Genomic DNA, 15,883 nt, shown 5'->3' on the forward strand with positions numbered 1-15,883 from the left:
TATTGTGAAAAGGTTCAGTATTGTAGGCTCAAAGTGTCACACTCTAATCAGCAAATTAATCCAAAACACCTGCAAAGGGTTCCTGAGCCTTTAATTGGTCTCTCAGTCTGGTTCAGTGGAATTCACAATCATGGGGAAGACTGCTGAGCTGACAGTTGTGCAGAAAACCATCACTGACACCCTCCACAAGGAGGGAAAGCCTCAAAAGGTAATTGCAAAAGAAGTTGGATGTTCTCAAAGTGCTGTATCAAAGCACATTAATAGAAAGTTAAGTGGAAGGGAAAAGTGTGGAAGAAAAAGGTGCACAAGCAGCAGGGATGACCGTAGCCTGGAGAGGATTGTCAGGAAAAGGCCATTCAAATGTGTGGGGGAGCTTCACAAGGAGTGGACTGAGGCTGGAGTTACTGCATCAAGAGCCACCACACGCAGACGGGTCCTGGACATTCAAATGTCGTATTCCTCTTGTCAAGCTGCTCCTGAACAACAAACAACGTCAGGAGAAAAAAAATAACTTGTCTGTTTCTCTTTTCTGATGAGAGCAAATTTTGCATCTCAATTGGAAACCAAGGTCCCAGAGTCTGGAGGAAGAATTGAGAGGCACACAATCCAAGATGCTTGAAGTCCAGTGTGAAGTTTTCCCAGTCAGTGATGGTTTGGGGAGCCATGTCCTCTGCTGGTGTTGGTCCACTGTGCTTTATTAAGTCCAGCGTCAGCGCAGCCGCCTACCAGGACATTTTAGAGCACTTTATGCTTCCTTCAGCAGACGAGCTTTATGGAGATGCTGACTTAATTTTCCAGCAGGACTTGGCACCTGCCCACACTGCCAAAAGTACCAAAACCTGGTTCAATGACCATGGGATTACTGTGCTTGATTGGCCAGCAAGCTCTATCTATCTATCTATCTATCTATCTATGGCTTGAAATATCTCACTTTGCATGTAATGAGTCTATATATTAGTTTCACCTTTTGAGTCTTTAAAGTCATGAGTACTACTGATACTGTGCTTACATGGTGCATAATCTTATATAAACTTGTGTTAAGTTAAATTGGCACCAGCAAACCTGGGGCCAGGTGTACAGCATGTAAATACTGTACACAATGTAGAAACAGGGTTAAAGTTGTCCTGAGGCCCCCAGAAGGTGACCATGGATTGATTTTTAAGTTGGCCTAAAACTCATTTTGATAATTGAATGTGTGTAACTACATTTCATGGAAGTTTTGTCATACAATCATTATAAACTGCTAGATTAATTTCTGAAGGTCACTTTCATGCAAAATGTACAAAGACCAAATGTTTCCTGCAGTGACTCTGGAAGACATTTAATAATAACGTAGTCCGGATGTTGATGTTTAATAGGTTAATACTGCACACTGTATTGACCTGCTAAAGCTACTACTTGGAAATTAATTTCTAGTGTCTGCAAGGTTATTTTCAAAGCATACTGAAATAAATAAGATGCTAGGAAGGAAGGAAAAAAAACACGTTCAAAAATGATTTTATGTAATCTCTGAAATTTACAACATGCAAAACCAGGACTCTTCAGCTGGATCATTTTATACTCTCTGCTGAAAAATTCAGTCCAGCATAATCAACATACCATAACTGCATTTGTTTCATTTTATGTTGGATTTTAAAAACAACGCGTAGGAAATCAAAACCAAGACAATTTTAATAAAAGACCATCAGTTTTATTTATGCCAGTAGAATCCGTTAACCTAGTAGTTGTTGGGTTCAAAGTGGCTATAAATTAGATGTACAGTAATGGGTCACAGCAGATACTGCCTTCCTTTATTTAAAATGACACCAGGGGTATTAAAGGAAACAAGCCAGTTTCTTCAGCTCCAGTGATCCTGCACTTGTTAGGTGTGTTTACTGCTCATATAAAAATAGCTTTATTTACAAGGGATTACCGCATTAATATACTGCGATAAAAGCTCCACATAAGCAAATGAATAAAGGCGACAGAGAGTTGTATACATTGTATCACCTCCTTGGGAATGATTGTTAATAGAAATTTGGTGCAATATAAAAAAGCCCAAGTTGAGCATTCTCACAATGGAAGTCTCTAGCTGCTCATATTAAAATGAAACCACCTAATCAAATCCTTCCAATCAAAATGTAGTTTTCCATAAAATCTTGAAATTACAATTTCAAAATCTAATTTTAATGTTTGGAAATTCACAAATTCTTACAAAATTAGGAAGAACAAATGACAAAATGTTCAGTTTACTCCTTAGCATAACATCACAATAAAAACGAAATTGAAAATAAAATTGACAGATAATGTGAAACCTAAACTTGAAAATCAAAGTGCACTCTGGACTTTCAGCTTGTTACTAATGAAATTAAAAGATGGAAGCTTACAGGCCTCTTCTATGAAATCTGTTAGACTCAACTATTATAAATTGGCCATAAAAAACACTATTACATTTCATTTAATTAGTCACAATATATATCAAAAGAATATTTCAATTGATATAGGGTTGCAAATAACATTTTTGATTATGGATTTATCTGCCAATTATTTTCTTATTATCTATAAGATGTCAAAAAATGCAGAAATATGCCCATCACAATTTCCTAAACCCCAAGGTGTCATTTTCACAATGGCTTGCTTTGCCACACGATTCAAAACCCAAAGATAGTTAACTTACTATCACATAAAACAAAGAAATGCAGCAAACTCACAACTGAAAAGCTGGAAATAGGCAATGTTTGGCTCAACAATCAAACATAAAATAATCGATTCATTTTCTGCAATCAACAGTTTAAAAATCTATCACGTTTAGGTTGCCGTGTGGCAATTTGAAAATGACACTGAGATTTCACATTCAATTTCAGGTCGCTGTGGCAGTGTTACACAAATGGCTTGTCACTCAAGTTTGTATTCTAATTTTGCAGTAGTTACACATATTTATGAACACTAGATTTGAATGTTTGTATTCTAAAATTTTTGTTAAATAAAATGACTTCCATTTCTATGATCAGCCACAGTCTTCCACATCGTACGGACTGTAATACAAGTAAGGAGTGTTGAGTGCAAAACATGCTATTGTGCACTAAAACCAAATTAGATGTTGGTATTTCATCTAAAGCAAGACAAGTAAAAATCCATTAAAATACATAATGGAAAATACGTGAGGCCTACATCCAGTAAAGTTTTAAACAAGCAACATCATGGCACTGAAAATGACATCAGGCAAAAATAACAAGTGTGTACAGTGAACACACTAAAACGTGCTGCTGGTAGTGTCAACACTTCTCTAAACAGATACATCTTGTTGCCATGTTCTTCAGTTCATATTTGAGAAATCTCAATGTAACGTAATCCATGTACAGCATGTGTTAAGGTCTTCAGGAAATGCCTCTTCCACAGGTCATTCCAGGCACACTCCTTTTTCAGTTCAATGTGTGAAAATATATAAAGTACAAAACAGATGATTTATAGTATCCATCACAGCCGAGTACTGAAGCTACTTCCTCTGTGGCTATTAAGTGCTTGTTCCGAGACAACAAAAAAATCCCCATTGAAATCCATTCAATTAGTTTTGTGTCTGAAAACACACATTTTATTTTGAAGAATCACAATTTGAGGTTAAAGAGTAAAGGAGAGCTTATGGCTTTCATACAGTATATTTAGTAATGTCCGTGTGTGCTTGATTGACAGGCGTCTAAACCTATGAGAGAGCATTGGTGGTTGCTACTTCCTCTCTGTTGACCAAATTTGGTTTTTCACTCCAGCAAAGGCACATTCACATTAGCCTTCTGTTCAACAAAATGACCGTGCACAGGAATGTGAGGTCACAGGTCTGATGTGAGAAGTAAATAAATATTAAGCAGCGTGACCACAGGCTGTTAAACACGATGTTGCAGTCTGTAGTCCAGGAGTGTACTATTCAACAAAACTAGGTAAGGACACAGAATAACTGCTTGTCCTTTTCCAAACAGTGGGACAGATTCTAGTGGTCAAAGCTGAACAATGAACAAATTCAAGCAGTCTACCGGAGTCAGCTAGAGTTTGCACCAGAACAGGAAATGCATGCTTGAATTTGTCATATGAGCTTCACTTAAAGATGGGTTCATATTTGCAGGGGAGACATGTAATGAGAAACATGTACCTTAGGTAAAAACTCAAAACTCAAATTCCAGCTTCAGAACAGGTAATTCCTTCCTCCCTTCTGGCCTGCCTGTCAGGGGAACTGATATTTTTGTAGTACTCAGATTTGTCTGTGAACGTGTGAGGCTCTGAAGGCTCCTGTCCTCAAACCCTGCTTCTTTCAATCAAATAAAACTTTTTACCTGTTTAACCATACAATTTAATGCCATGGTTTGTATCGGGTTGCCTTTTCTGTCCTCCTGGTGGTGATGCCTAACATTTCTACTAATTCAAGCTGTGTATTTTTGGAATGCACCAAAGGCAATCACCTGGTCCCCTGGTGAATATCTCATGGTGAATCATAAGAAATCTACAGATCCCCAGAAGACCCATAAGATGATTAATTTTTTTTTTATCATGTGCACCCAAGTTATTATCTTGTTCCCACAAGATAAAAAATATAATCTTATGGGACTTCAGGGGCTCTGTGGAAAACAAGTTTAAACACAGTAAAACTCTTCCTTGAGTTAAAGGCATTTCTTGAACATTCTTGGTCCCTTTCTTTCCTGACCTCAATTAGAGCGGGAGACTTTGTGATACTAAACTTTGCACGGCTATCGATGTCAACATTCTGCTGACGACATTCAGATTAAGTGAGGACAGACATCTTTAAAATGCAGATCATTAGTGTTGAACATAAAGTGACACAAGTACAACTTCTATGAGTCTGTAATGAGGGTGCAACACAATTCTTAAGTTACACGGCAGAACACAGTGGTGCAGGCAACAGTCTCTGTGTAGTCCCACTGCTGTGATGTCAAACACTCGAGGATACAGGTGGACTGATGATGATGGTGGACTCCTGAACAGACAGCTGCTTCTCACCATCTGTGGAAAAGACAACTCTTAAAAAACAGCTCATCTGGAAAACACAGTACTCTGAGCAGTGGCGGGTGTGTACAGACGCTGGAGCGGAATTACTGAAAACGGCACACCGTGTACTATACTCAAAATAGGTCAAATATGTACCCATCAATACTCAACTAAACTACAGGAGAGTGTATCAGGGCAGTTGATGTCTTTCTCCACGTTGTTTTGGACTCACCAAACCTCGGTTGGTTTCCAACCTGTCTGATCATCTCACTGCTTGTGTTTCTTGGCCTGTCAGGCCTGGTTGGAGCAGTTCACTGTGTTACTACAAAAACAAGTCCCAATAATTTTAATAAACCACAACTCTACTTAATAAAAAAAAGTGTGAGTTGGCTCGCATTAGGTCAATGTGGTGACACGTGGAAGAGATGAACTACCACAGCCCTGACGGTATATTTCCCTGGGAACAGATGATGCTGAAAACTGAAGCAGGCCTCTGGCAAATAAACTAAATCAGCTTCCATGCTTCCATTCTGTCAGGCGTTCCAGCTGCTTCCACACCACTCAGAGAATGTCACACTGCTTTTTCTATGGTAACAGGACCAAAATAGATTCAAGATGGCCTTACTGTGTGTGTGTGTGTGTGTGTGTGTGTGTGTGTGTGTGTGTGTGTGTGTGTGTGTGTGTGTGTGTGTGTGTGTGTGTGTGTGAGAGAGTGAGTCTATTGTATGCTAGCTGAGAGAGCAGTTCATATTTGACTCACTCACCTACATACTCTGATCTTACCAAAAGGACCACTCTCTCTTTAGACCAAAGTTAATACAACACACACATCCCACAGGGAAAGGCATCATTAAAAGAGCATGGTATCATCTGACTAGAAAAAACAGCCAGCGTGTACTGTATATATGCCAAGCAGAGGCTTTAATGCCAACTAACAAGAACTGTAATATCAAATCCATGACAGCATGAAGACAATAGGGGTGAGAATCTCTAGACACCTCATGATTCAATTCAGAGGGCTACGATGCCATTATAAAACAATTAGATGCATCTTGATGCTTCTTTATTTTCTATACAGAAATTGATGCAGATCCGGGAGGACTTTTTCCTCACTGTGTAACTACAGCAGCAAAGCATTTGTAATGATCCATCCTAGTAGGTAGTAATGACGTGCACATTAAACTAATTTATATAAAGTTGCATAGTTTAATCTTTATTATATCAAACTATAATATATTTTGAACTTGAAATCTGAGTCTGCAAACTAACAAGTGAGGGAGATATTGATACTGATATTTGGAAGTTAAAAAATATACAACAACAATAAAACCACAGATCCAATTCAGATCCAAGCGTAAACAAACAATCCAGATAGGGATACCTCAGATGCATCATGACCAAGATACATGCTGACTGGGACATTATAAAGCTGAACGATCAACATGTCAGTAGTCTCTAGTGGACTAACTATGGAATGGAGATGTGATTTCTACATTACATAACATGTGTTACTGATCAGCAGACATTTACAGTACTTTACTAAGTACTAGCACATTTCTAGAGTAAGGAATCAGCAGAGGACTTATCTAGCTCTGAATGAATGTGGTGTCTCTCTGAAGACATTTGTGGCAAAATAAGATAAACATTATAAGCTGTGCTTGTTAAAACAACAACAGCGGACACTGCAGGTGGAATGGAAAATTAATTCAGTTTTACATCCCAACCTAAACCACATCAGAGGAATGAAGGTGCTTACCTTAAGTTTAACTTGTCTTCAGCTTGTCTTTTACGGACACAAGCTTCTTTATGTTCCCTACTGTCTTTCATTTCATCAGTCTCCTTGCCCTCCGCATCCTTTTCTGCTTTTTCTTCCTCTACGCCGAGGATCACACTCTGCCGAACACTGACAGAGATCACCACTGCCTGTATGATGCCATAGATGAGCGCAAACTGAGGGAGATACTCCTGGATTAACCAAAGTAATCCTGCCATTCCAACTGTGGAGACAAAAAACATGGCCATACCATGAAACCACAGCCTTAGAGCTCCCTGGACCCCCAACACCTCCAGGATCAGTTTGGCAGGGGGGGACACAGTCCACAGGAAGCCAATGACAAACAGGTCGAACAAGTGGCGGAGGAAGTTGAAACAGATCTCGTGGTGTTCTGGTAGGATTTCAACCTTCCAGCTGTTTACAAACAGTCGGAAAGGAGATGTCAGCTGAGAGGAAGGAGGTGTAGGAGATGGAGGAGGCGTTCCGTAGTCAGAAAAGTCTTCATCAATATCACGGTCCCACACATCTGCACTCTGACCGTAACGCCGCCTTCCCCTTTGTCTGCTTGGCTCCGTTTTCCTCGGCCACAAAAGGTAAGAGGTTGGGAGATATTTATTCCACCATCTATAAACATGCTCTGATTTTGTCATCGTCTCTGGTTTCACTGCGCTGAGATCTTCGATTTCCATGGGCTGAAGCTTCTCCTGTGCCTCCCAGTACTCCTCTACTGAACTACTTTGGTCACTTTGACATTTCCGCCCGCCCCAGATCCAGGAGGTCCAGCCCCTGAGGCCCTGGCTGCCACAGCCATGTTTCTGGCCCTCAGCTATCACTGTTGTGGTATTTTCTGAGACGGCACTGCTGGCCCATGAGCGCACCCACCCCCATGCTCTGCCTACGACAGCTGTCATGCTTCCTCACCGAGCTTGTTGGAATTGAATTAAAACCAGCAGACATTCAGTTCTCAGTTCCTCTTGCTTCAGTTGGCCAGGCAGCCCTGAGAGCTAACTGGAAAAGCAGGCATGTGCTGCCAGTTTAGTTGGGAAGTTGTAATACTTGTTCGCAAGGACTCGGGTCTGGGCAAAATGACGTCCTCAAACCATAGACACACCTGTGGGTGTGTTTGAGCAGTAAACAGAAACAAGGGGTGACCCCCCCTCCTTCAATGACTTACAGTGCCCTTATTGGCATTTATAAGCTTCTCTTCTATGTCTTAACTCAGCATTACCATCAAATATGCTTAATAAGAAAGTTAGCACCGGCTAGCTACTATGTGAATAAGTTGAGTTGGCCAAGACTTGTGACGTCAGTCATCTAACTCTAAAGTTACTGCTCAATAAACTTTTTTCAGCGTCTCCAGAAACACACTGCGCCTCTCCTCATGCCTGCAAATAAAGGAAAAGACATTTACAGTTAGTTTTGCATTAAACATTCCTCCCAATTCCACTCCTCATCAATGGGAGTTAACGTTAGCTAATGTGAAGTTACACAGGTCTTGATAACGTTAACTTTGTTGTTTTAGCTAACGTTAACCTGCATGTTTTGGTTAGCAACTAACGTCAGTTGGTTTAATTTACAGCAAACACATTTCGTGAAAACATTTTTCTCGAAAGAAAACAGTTTTCGTTGTTTCTAAAGTAGCTAATCTGATCATGGATAAATGCCCACCTTCATCGACATTAGCTTGAGTGTGCCTGTCAGACACAGCTAGCTCTCCGTGTTAGCATCAAATAATTCGACAGACCGAGTTCCTAAATCTCTGGATAGAGAACTGTCTCACACCAACGTGTTTATGTGAGTATAAAATCAGTTCCATCCAAAGCTTACTCGCGACAGCTACCACTGAAGGTAATGTTATTGTTATCCAGCAAAAACACAAGCGGACGCTCCTCCTGCCAGGTACACCGAGACGGTTCACGTCACCAACTCACGAGACAAAGACAACGGACTACCGCTTGTTTCAACCTTCAAAATAAAACCATCTGTGGTGTTCTTTTTTATATACAGTCTATGGTTTCTGCTAAGCCTCTTGTGCTTGTCCTTTTCAGAACTTGTTACACACAAACAGTATTTCGGCCGTACAAACCTCCGCATAGCATCACCACACACACACTAACGTTATTTCTGATATGGTGCAGCTCGCTCCGGGCCCAGCGGATCCGTTTCACGCAGTGTTGGCAGTAGGCCGATGGTTAGCGCTGTCTCCGAGCTCTGGGGTGTGACCATCACTGAGTTTGGACGACAAACTTATTTTAAGCCATCTTTGTACTGCCATAATCACTGAAAATTGGACGTATGCTTAATTGGTCTCATGTAGCACGGGTAGTGATTGCTAATGCGTTTTAATAGCCTCTATTGTGACCCAGTGAGCACTAACGTTACAATTGAGTCCTACTACACCGGACACGTCTCAAGGCTTTAATTACAATTATGCCCGTTTCTCCCCTGATCAAAAGCATGCATTCTTGGGTTCATTTTATGAAGACGTTTTCCTCAGTAAGATGTACTCAGCATTAAGCAAAGATCTCTTTACAAAGAATACCCCCTTCAAGTTTATTTTACATACATTAGATGATCGTCTAAGTAACATTAAGCAACAAATTATAATCTGGTAAAGCAGGATTTTAATTCACAGCCTGTTCACCCTGCTGCCATGTGGAAAGATACACAAGTATCTGCTGTCAGACTGCAGAGCAGGTTCATCCTTCAGGCAGTCAGACTTAAATTCATCTTCTGCACCACACCATGTAAAGTAGTTTTATTTCAGTTTATAATTTAACATCTGCTTTATGAGGCATAAAGGGAAATACAAAGTGCATTTCAAGTTTACACTGTAACTAGGATGTCAGATAAGTTCAGTCAAGTCCATAATAACCAATGTAAATACCCAACTACCCCAAAGTTTTATAGTTAAGTCAATGTATGCAATTACTTCTCACCTCAAAGCATAGCACAATCAATATCCCAAAGCAGAATTTCAGCTGTCATGAGTCATTTCATGCAAACATGCCATCAAGAAAAAAAAAACCGCCTCCTTTTGTTGTGAAACATACATTCCTTTAAACATGGACACTTCTACATTTCAAGCCTTAAAGCCATGTCAGTTGAGTTGCACAGAGACAAGGCAGCCTGTTTTCACAGCAAGATTGTAAATCAGATGTGACCGCTTCCATTTCCTGGATGACTTGATATTTGATCATCTTTGAGTTGGAGAACCTGTGAAGGGACAACAAATTTTATAAATTGTTTATAATTTAGACTTCAGTGTCACTCATCCAAACACTTATAGCATGTAAGAAAATTCAAGGTCCCAATCAATACCAACCTGGTTCATTGATCATTTCAAATGTCATCCAGCTTTGGCTGCCACAGTCTGACCTGTGGAGATACAAATTGATTCACCAGTTCGGCTTCCACACCCTCAACAGAAGGGCAACAGTCTGAGTGTCTCAGTGCGCTGCGAGTAGACTTCATTTATCATCAGTTGAACCAAATAACTGCATCATCATTGACCAAACTCAGACAAATACACAAATCCCTTCAAGCCTCATTTGGATGACTTTGAATAATCAAGGTTGGATCATTACTAGTTCACCTCATAATGAAGACAGGTGCACTTTTGAAATAAGACTCTTGATAACATGATCAAAAGCCCAGACCCTCACATGTTGCACATCCTAATGAGGCTTTATTTCTAGAGAAGTTGGTACTTACAGCTATCAGACAGTTACTCCATCTCCTTTCCATCAATGTGAGGAAAAGCATGAGCTACAGTGGGGAGGGAAAAAACCCACAATCAGTACCTCAGCATGCCAAAATTATGATGGTTGATACCACACCAGTGTGTTTGGATGTTTTAGTCCATTTACTGCAGTCATGCTTTCAATTAAAACATTAACACAAATTAGTTTTCAATGCCTAAAGTTATAAACCTTATTGCCCTCCGCTGTACTAAACAGAAATCATCTGCTTACCAGAGATCTGTAACTTGTCTAAATTATGACCGGCACGAAAAATTTGCTTTTGTAATTTGGGTGGAACACTTTTGAGTTACATAGTCAAGTTTTATGTTTACCAAAACCGTGGAATTACAATGAAGTGATTAGCACAAACTTTAGGTCTGGAGGGGCACAGTGGCGTTTCCCTGGTAACATCTTCATTACATTTAGCTGATGCTTTTATCCAAAGCAACTTACAATTGCTATACATGTCAGGTCACACGCCTCTGGAGCAACTAGGGGTTAAGTGTCTTGCTCAGGGACACAATGGTGGATGTCACAGCGGGAACTGAACCCAGGTCTCACACCAAAGGCATGTGGCTAATCCATTGCGCCATCACCACCCCTACATATAAGGAACATGACTGCAGCATACACCAACACAAGCAAATCATTTTAATCAGGAAATAAAATTTAGTATCTGCATTTGATGTTCTCAGTCTCAGGAGGTAACCAGGTCATGTGACATGCATGCTTCAGCAATAATTTCATAAATGCAGATTAACATTTAATATCCAGGAATTTCTCTCAGCTACACAACAAGGGGACCCTGAACTAGAAATGAAAACAGCTGATGTAAGGTTTAATTTCAAACTTACCGTTTGCCTACTGTAAATTAACACATAGGCTTTAATGTGCATTTGATTTAATGTTGACTGGGGCACTTTTATTTATCAATATATTCTTTGATGTGATAATTGTCATTCGTTATTCGGAGTGTCCGCTTGAGCCAGTTGACGCGATGTACATGTAAATAAGGTGAACATGACTTGCAGTAAACTGGTTAAAACATGTGATCACTGGTGTGGTTATGTGGTCAGTGCACTGTGAAGACATCTTCATAAATTCTCAGAGACTCTAGTCTATGAAATCATCATTCCACATAAAAGCACAACAGGTTTTCAGATGCCAGACCTACCTAGGGGTGTACTTGTCATCTGCTTGCCTTGTACACCTGCTGAGTACAGAGAAATCAGTATTAGAACAAGTTCTTTGCAGTTTGTATTGAGAATCAGTAGTAGGCATGCTCAGTGCACTGTGAAAGAGCTTCATGGCATAATCAGAGACTCTAGTCTTGTGAATCATCATAGCATATTGATCCTCACAGCAAAAATTGACCCACTCTGACACTCACCATGCGCTCATGGCTGCAGTCTCAATGTAGTAATAGTACTCCTGTTGCATGTGCTCTGAGGCGGCAGCTCATCCATCGTCAGAGTGATCCTGAAACAGAGGTGGTCATTTTCATTACACCAGTCTGCAAATACTTTTGGTAATTAATTCTAGAACGTTCTGTTTAAGTATCAAAGACAAAGTGACTGTCATTAGTCAATTCTTTGCACAAGTGTTAAACTAGCAACATTAGCATTTCACATTTAAAAAAAAATTCATGATCGAGGTTGTCAGTTCAAATAACATTTTCTGGGACCACGACAAATTACTTAATATTAACTACTTAAGTGTTACGGTACCCGTTCTGTCATGGTCTGTTTAAACGTTTAGTAAGACTAAACCAATAGTTTTTAAGTAATTTAAATGAAAATCTGCATCCTGTATAAAAAAAAAACGTTCTTGGCCAAAGGCTGCATTCCTTAGCTCAACTTTATCTAAACCCCCGTGGTCCAATAAAAACAACCACTCACCTTCTTCATCCATCTGGAAACTTGGTTCTCCAGGAACTCCGATTCATTCTAGGTCTGCTGACAGAACAAAGAGCTCACAGGTTGGAGTCAGTCTCTTTTTCCTCCATTACAGTGGTACCACGTGCTGAGCACGGAACAACCATTGCTGCTGTTAGCCACATGTAGTCCAATGACTACATGTGGCTAACCCGTCCTTGGGACACTCGACACGCTTAATAAGAAATTTGCCTTCCATCCTTTCCTATAAGGGATTAAACTGCGTGACTAAACTTAAGGACTTCACATTCACGCCCAACTGTGTAGAAAGCCGCCAACAAGAGGCTGAACTGCAGTCTGCCCATGGCTTATATACGCGGGTCCTTAACTACACCACCGCGCTTTTGATGTCCTGAAAACTGCCTGTTTCGAAATTGGTCGTGTTGTAATTCCGCTTTAACTGTTCTCAACAAATGAAACAAAAATTGTTGCCACTCGTACTAAATGCATATCTTTTGTTACTTTTCCAGGTGACTTTTTCTGGCAATTAGAGCAGGCGGCTATGTTTGGGGTCCGACATGCATGACGTATTTGTAGTTGGTTTTCATTCCAGAAAGATACGAAAAATACAAAGAAACCAGGCATCTTATCACGTCTTATATATCACTACATCCTGGACATCAGGTTAAGCAAAGAACAGAGCGGACATCAAATGACAGTAGTATTACAAAAATAAATATAGCTGCAAGCGGCAATGATCGGGATCTAAGCAAGTCGCGAAAACGCAACATTTGACGTTTTCAGACTACTGGGTGAAATGTTCAACCCGCCTGCGACATTTTGTGTTTCCAAGATTTAAAGTTTAAGCTGCACAAACACTTTTAAGCAGAGAAAAATAAGAAGAAAGTGTCACGCGATCCAAATAAAATAGTCAACTGTTATGACCGCAACACCCCCATTGTCAGCAAGTCTGACTCGGTCAACTGGAGCTTTGAACCCTAGACCTGCAGATCTCCAGGGCAGGTGATATACTGTCTGAGATACGGGTGAAAGGCTGTTTTCACACACCTTCTTACAAGTTGAGGTGGTGATGTCACATGTGCCAGAGCCGGATAGTTTTGTCAATTTAAACTTAAAACGCTTACAACATTCAAGATGTAGGTGAAATAATTCTGAAAAAAATCACACTTCTTCTGCTGGTTTTGGGTGTGTTGTTAATTATTTTGGTGGCATTTGATCCAAAACTGAGTTAAAAAGAAAATGTTACAGCAAGATACTGAATATCACTGCAGACTCACTGTTTGACCGATCTGAAAACCCTTTGAAACACTTGATATCAGCCATCTGGAGAACAACTCTGTCGAGTTTGGTAGTGTTTGAAGAAAGACTTGTGGAGATATAGATTTTAATTGAATTAGCATATTCTGAAAAATATAGAGTGACTTCTGAATTGACCATAGGTTGCAGTGAGGCAAACGTTAGCCAAAAATCAGTGGATGAGCTGAAAAAGTTTCAGCTTTCTAGGACGTGCGGGTGATTTTCTTAGATTTTTTGAAGTTAGGAATGAGAAATGTCTAGAAATTTACATTTCTTGAAATAAGCCACGCCCACTTTGCGCAGTCATTACGGAATTTTGGACGAATACATTCAGCGCATTACGAGGTATAAACTTTTTACAAGTGGAAAGAATATCCCAGAACTGCTCAGCGAAGCTCGGGCCGAGCATTTGAACAACGCATTGAGTTTGGTAACAATAGCTTAAGCCAATTTTGATTTACGGGCATTTATGTAAAATTGTACGTAAAGACACAAAAGTAAACCCAGATTGACGCAGCATTAGAAAAGTGCCGGAAAGAAATATCCGTCCAACCGAGTTAAATGCAGGTTAAATTAAACTCAAAGATTGCGCTAAACACTTGGATCTGGGGATTTTAAGGAGGATACTTTTAACACAAATTAACAGTGCCCCTACTTCGTTATTCCACTTTAACTGTAAATGTTTGCACATTGTGCAACACAGAAATGTCTTATATTAGTATTTTAGAAGTAGTTGTTTCTTTGTGAGCTTTTTATATGATATATCTGATTTCACAAATCTGAGATCTATTGTATTGCTTGGGAACATCATCTGTCAATCTTTTGTTAAAATGATGAGCAGCGTCACCCAGTGCTTCTGCTTCTGTACCCATCAACATTTGCTGGCATCCCATCTGTAAAGTAAATGGCATGTTGTATGCATGTAGAGAAAAATTTAATCATTGCTTTTAGAGACACAAGGGAAATGGGAAAATATATTAATTCTTTGTTTCTATGGAAAGATCTTGAAACTAGCGATTCTTGTAGCTGAAAAGGCAGTGTGAAGATTCAGCTTCAAACTCAGGAACCTGCTTCTCTATCAGCTAACACTGGCTATAGGGACTGCTGCTGGATCAGCTAACACACAGGGACTGCTGCAGCCCTTTTACTAAATGACAATAAAACCTGCCCAGAAAAGAATCCAGTTTAATTAAAAAAGACATGTTAAAGAAGGTTGGTATCAAACATGCAATGAATATGAGTGTGAAGGTGGATCTTTAACTTTAAATGAATCTTGAAATTTGAGTCTGTTGAATCAACAAAGAATGGAAAAGCATTAAAAGCATTAAATTTTTAGAACCAAAGTTTATTTTGTGTATATCACTGTTATGGCAGTTTAGCAATATAAAAATCCAGGTGTAAACTTGTCCTGTGAATGAGCTCAATTAGAATTATTGATTGGTGATCTATTTGATAAATCACATCACTGTATCACCACCCACCTGTTTCTGTCACAGGAGAGAGGCATGTGAGTATAAATAGGTAGGAATGATGGTGGTAGTATAACTGCTTCTTCTGCTTCTTTTCAGACGATAAAATCATTCCCCAATCAGAAGGCCTTTATGAATGGAGAGGTGAGGGCTCTATCCAGAGCCAAAAAAGCTGCTTTTCGGTCAGGGGGTAAAGAAGTTTACAGCACCGCCAGAGCGACACTGAAAGCTGGCATCAAGGAGTCAAAGCGGAGACATCAGCAGAGACTGGAGAGGCCATCAAAAACATCAGAGGAGAGGGTTCCAACCTGCTTCAAAACAGCCACCATCGTTACTGGACCTAAAAATTCTGCAGTGTCTACTCTGAACGACTACCACTCTGTGGCTCTCACCCCCATTCTGATGAAGTGCTTTGAGAAACTGGTTCTTCAGCACATAAAGAACAACATCCCAGCCAGCCTGGACCCTCACCAGTTTGCTTTCAGAACCAACAGATCCACAGAGGATGCCATCTCCAATGCCCTCCACTCAGCCCCCTGAGTTTTGTTTGAAAAAGGGGGTGTTTCTTTGCCTCTGTTGCCAAGTGCTTGCTCATGGTGGGAATTACCGGATCATCTGTTAATAATATTACAAAGAGTATGGTCCAGACCTGCTCTATATGAAAAGTGCAATGAAGTAACTGAATTGGCGCTATATAAGTAAAACTGAACTGAATTGAACTGAGCACCCTCCCAT

The 15,883-nt window shown here is 40.1% G+C and overlaps 1 protein-coding gene and 2 non-coding genes across 6 annotated transcripts; all 3 read right to left on the minus strand.

Annotated features, from left to right (window-relative positions):
- Positions 1-1,653: 1,653 nt before the first annotated feature.
- Positions 1,654-12,725, minus strand: cunh6orf47 (chromosome unknown C6orf47 homolog). 4 transcript variants are annotated; one of them, XM_038724588.1, is made up of 8 exons: positions 12,387-12,725; positions 11,879-11,967; positions 11,663-11,698; positions 10,460-10,513; positions 10,071-10,123; positions 8,414-9,961; positions 6,728-8,130; positions 1,654-4,986 (listed from the first exon to the last, which is right to left on the minus strand). In XM_038724588.1, the coding sequence occupies exons 7-8, from the start codon at positions 7,654-7,656 to the stop codon at positions 4,980-4,982; spliced, it is 936 nt and encodes a 311-aa protein (XP_038580516.1). In that variant the 5' UTR covers positions 7,657-8,130; positions 8,414-9,961; positions 10,071-10,123; positions 10,460-10,513; positions 11,663-11,698; positions 11,879-11,967; positions 12,387-12,725; the 3' UTR covers positions 1,654-4,979. The 4 variants fall into 4 exon arrangements, with proteins under 4 accessions (XP_038580516.1, XP_038580515.1, XP_038580518.1 ...); XM_038724587.1 differs by having other exon boundaries at positions 11,663-11,701; XM_038724590.1 differs by lacking the exon at positions 10,071-10,123.
- On the minus strand, positions 11,558-11,625 carry LOC119908199. Its single transcript, XR_005445226.1, has one exon. It is a non-coding gene; the product is annotated as a small nucleolar RNA SNORD52 (small nucleolar RNA).
- LOC119908200 lies at positions 11,769-11,836 on the minus strand. The gene has a single exon (XR_005445227.1). It is a non-coding gene; the product is annotated as a small nucleolar RNA SNORD52 (small nucleolar RNA).
- Positions 12,726-15,883: the final 3,158 nt, after the last annotated feature.

This window comes from Micropterus salmoides, unplaced genomic scaffold (assembly GCF_014851395.1).
Source record: "Micropterus salmoides isolate LMB-PRFRI ecotype aquatic unplaced genomic scaffold, ASM1485139v1 Ms_hic_scaffold_17, whole genome shotgun sequence".
NCBI classification, from domain to species: domain Eukaryota; kingdom Metazoa; phylum Chordata; class Actinopteri; order Centrarchiformes; family Centrarchidae; genus Micropterus; species Micropterus salmoides.

Coding starts and splice junctions, on each gene's coding strand:
- cunh6orf47 (XM_038724590.1), bottom strand. CDS start 7,656: ATGACAGCTGTCGTAGGCAGAGCATGGGGGTGGGTGCGCTCATGGGCC.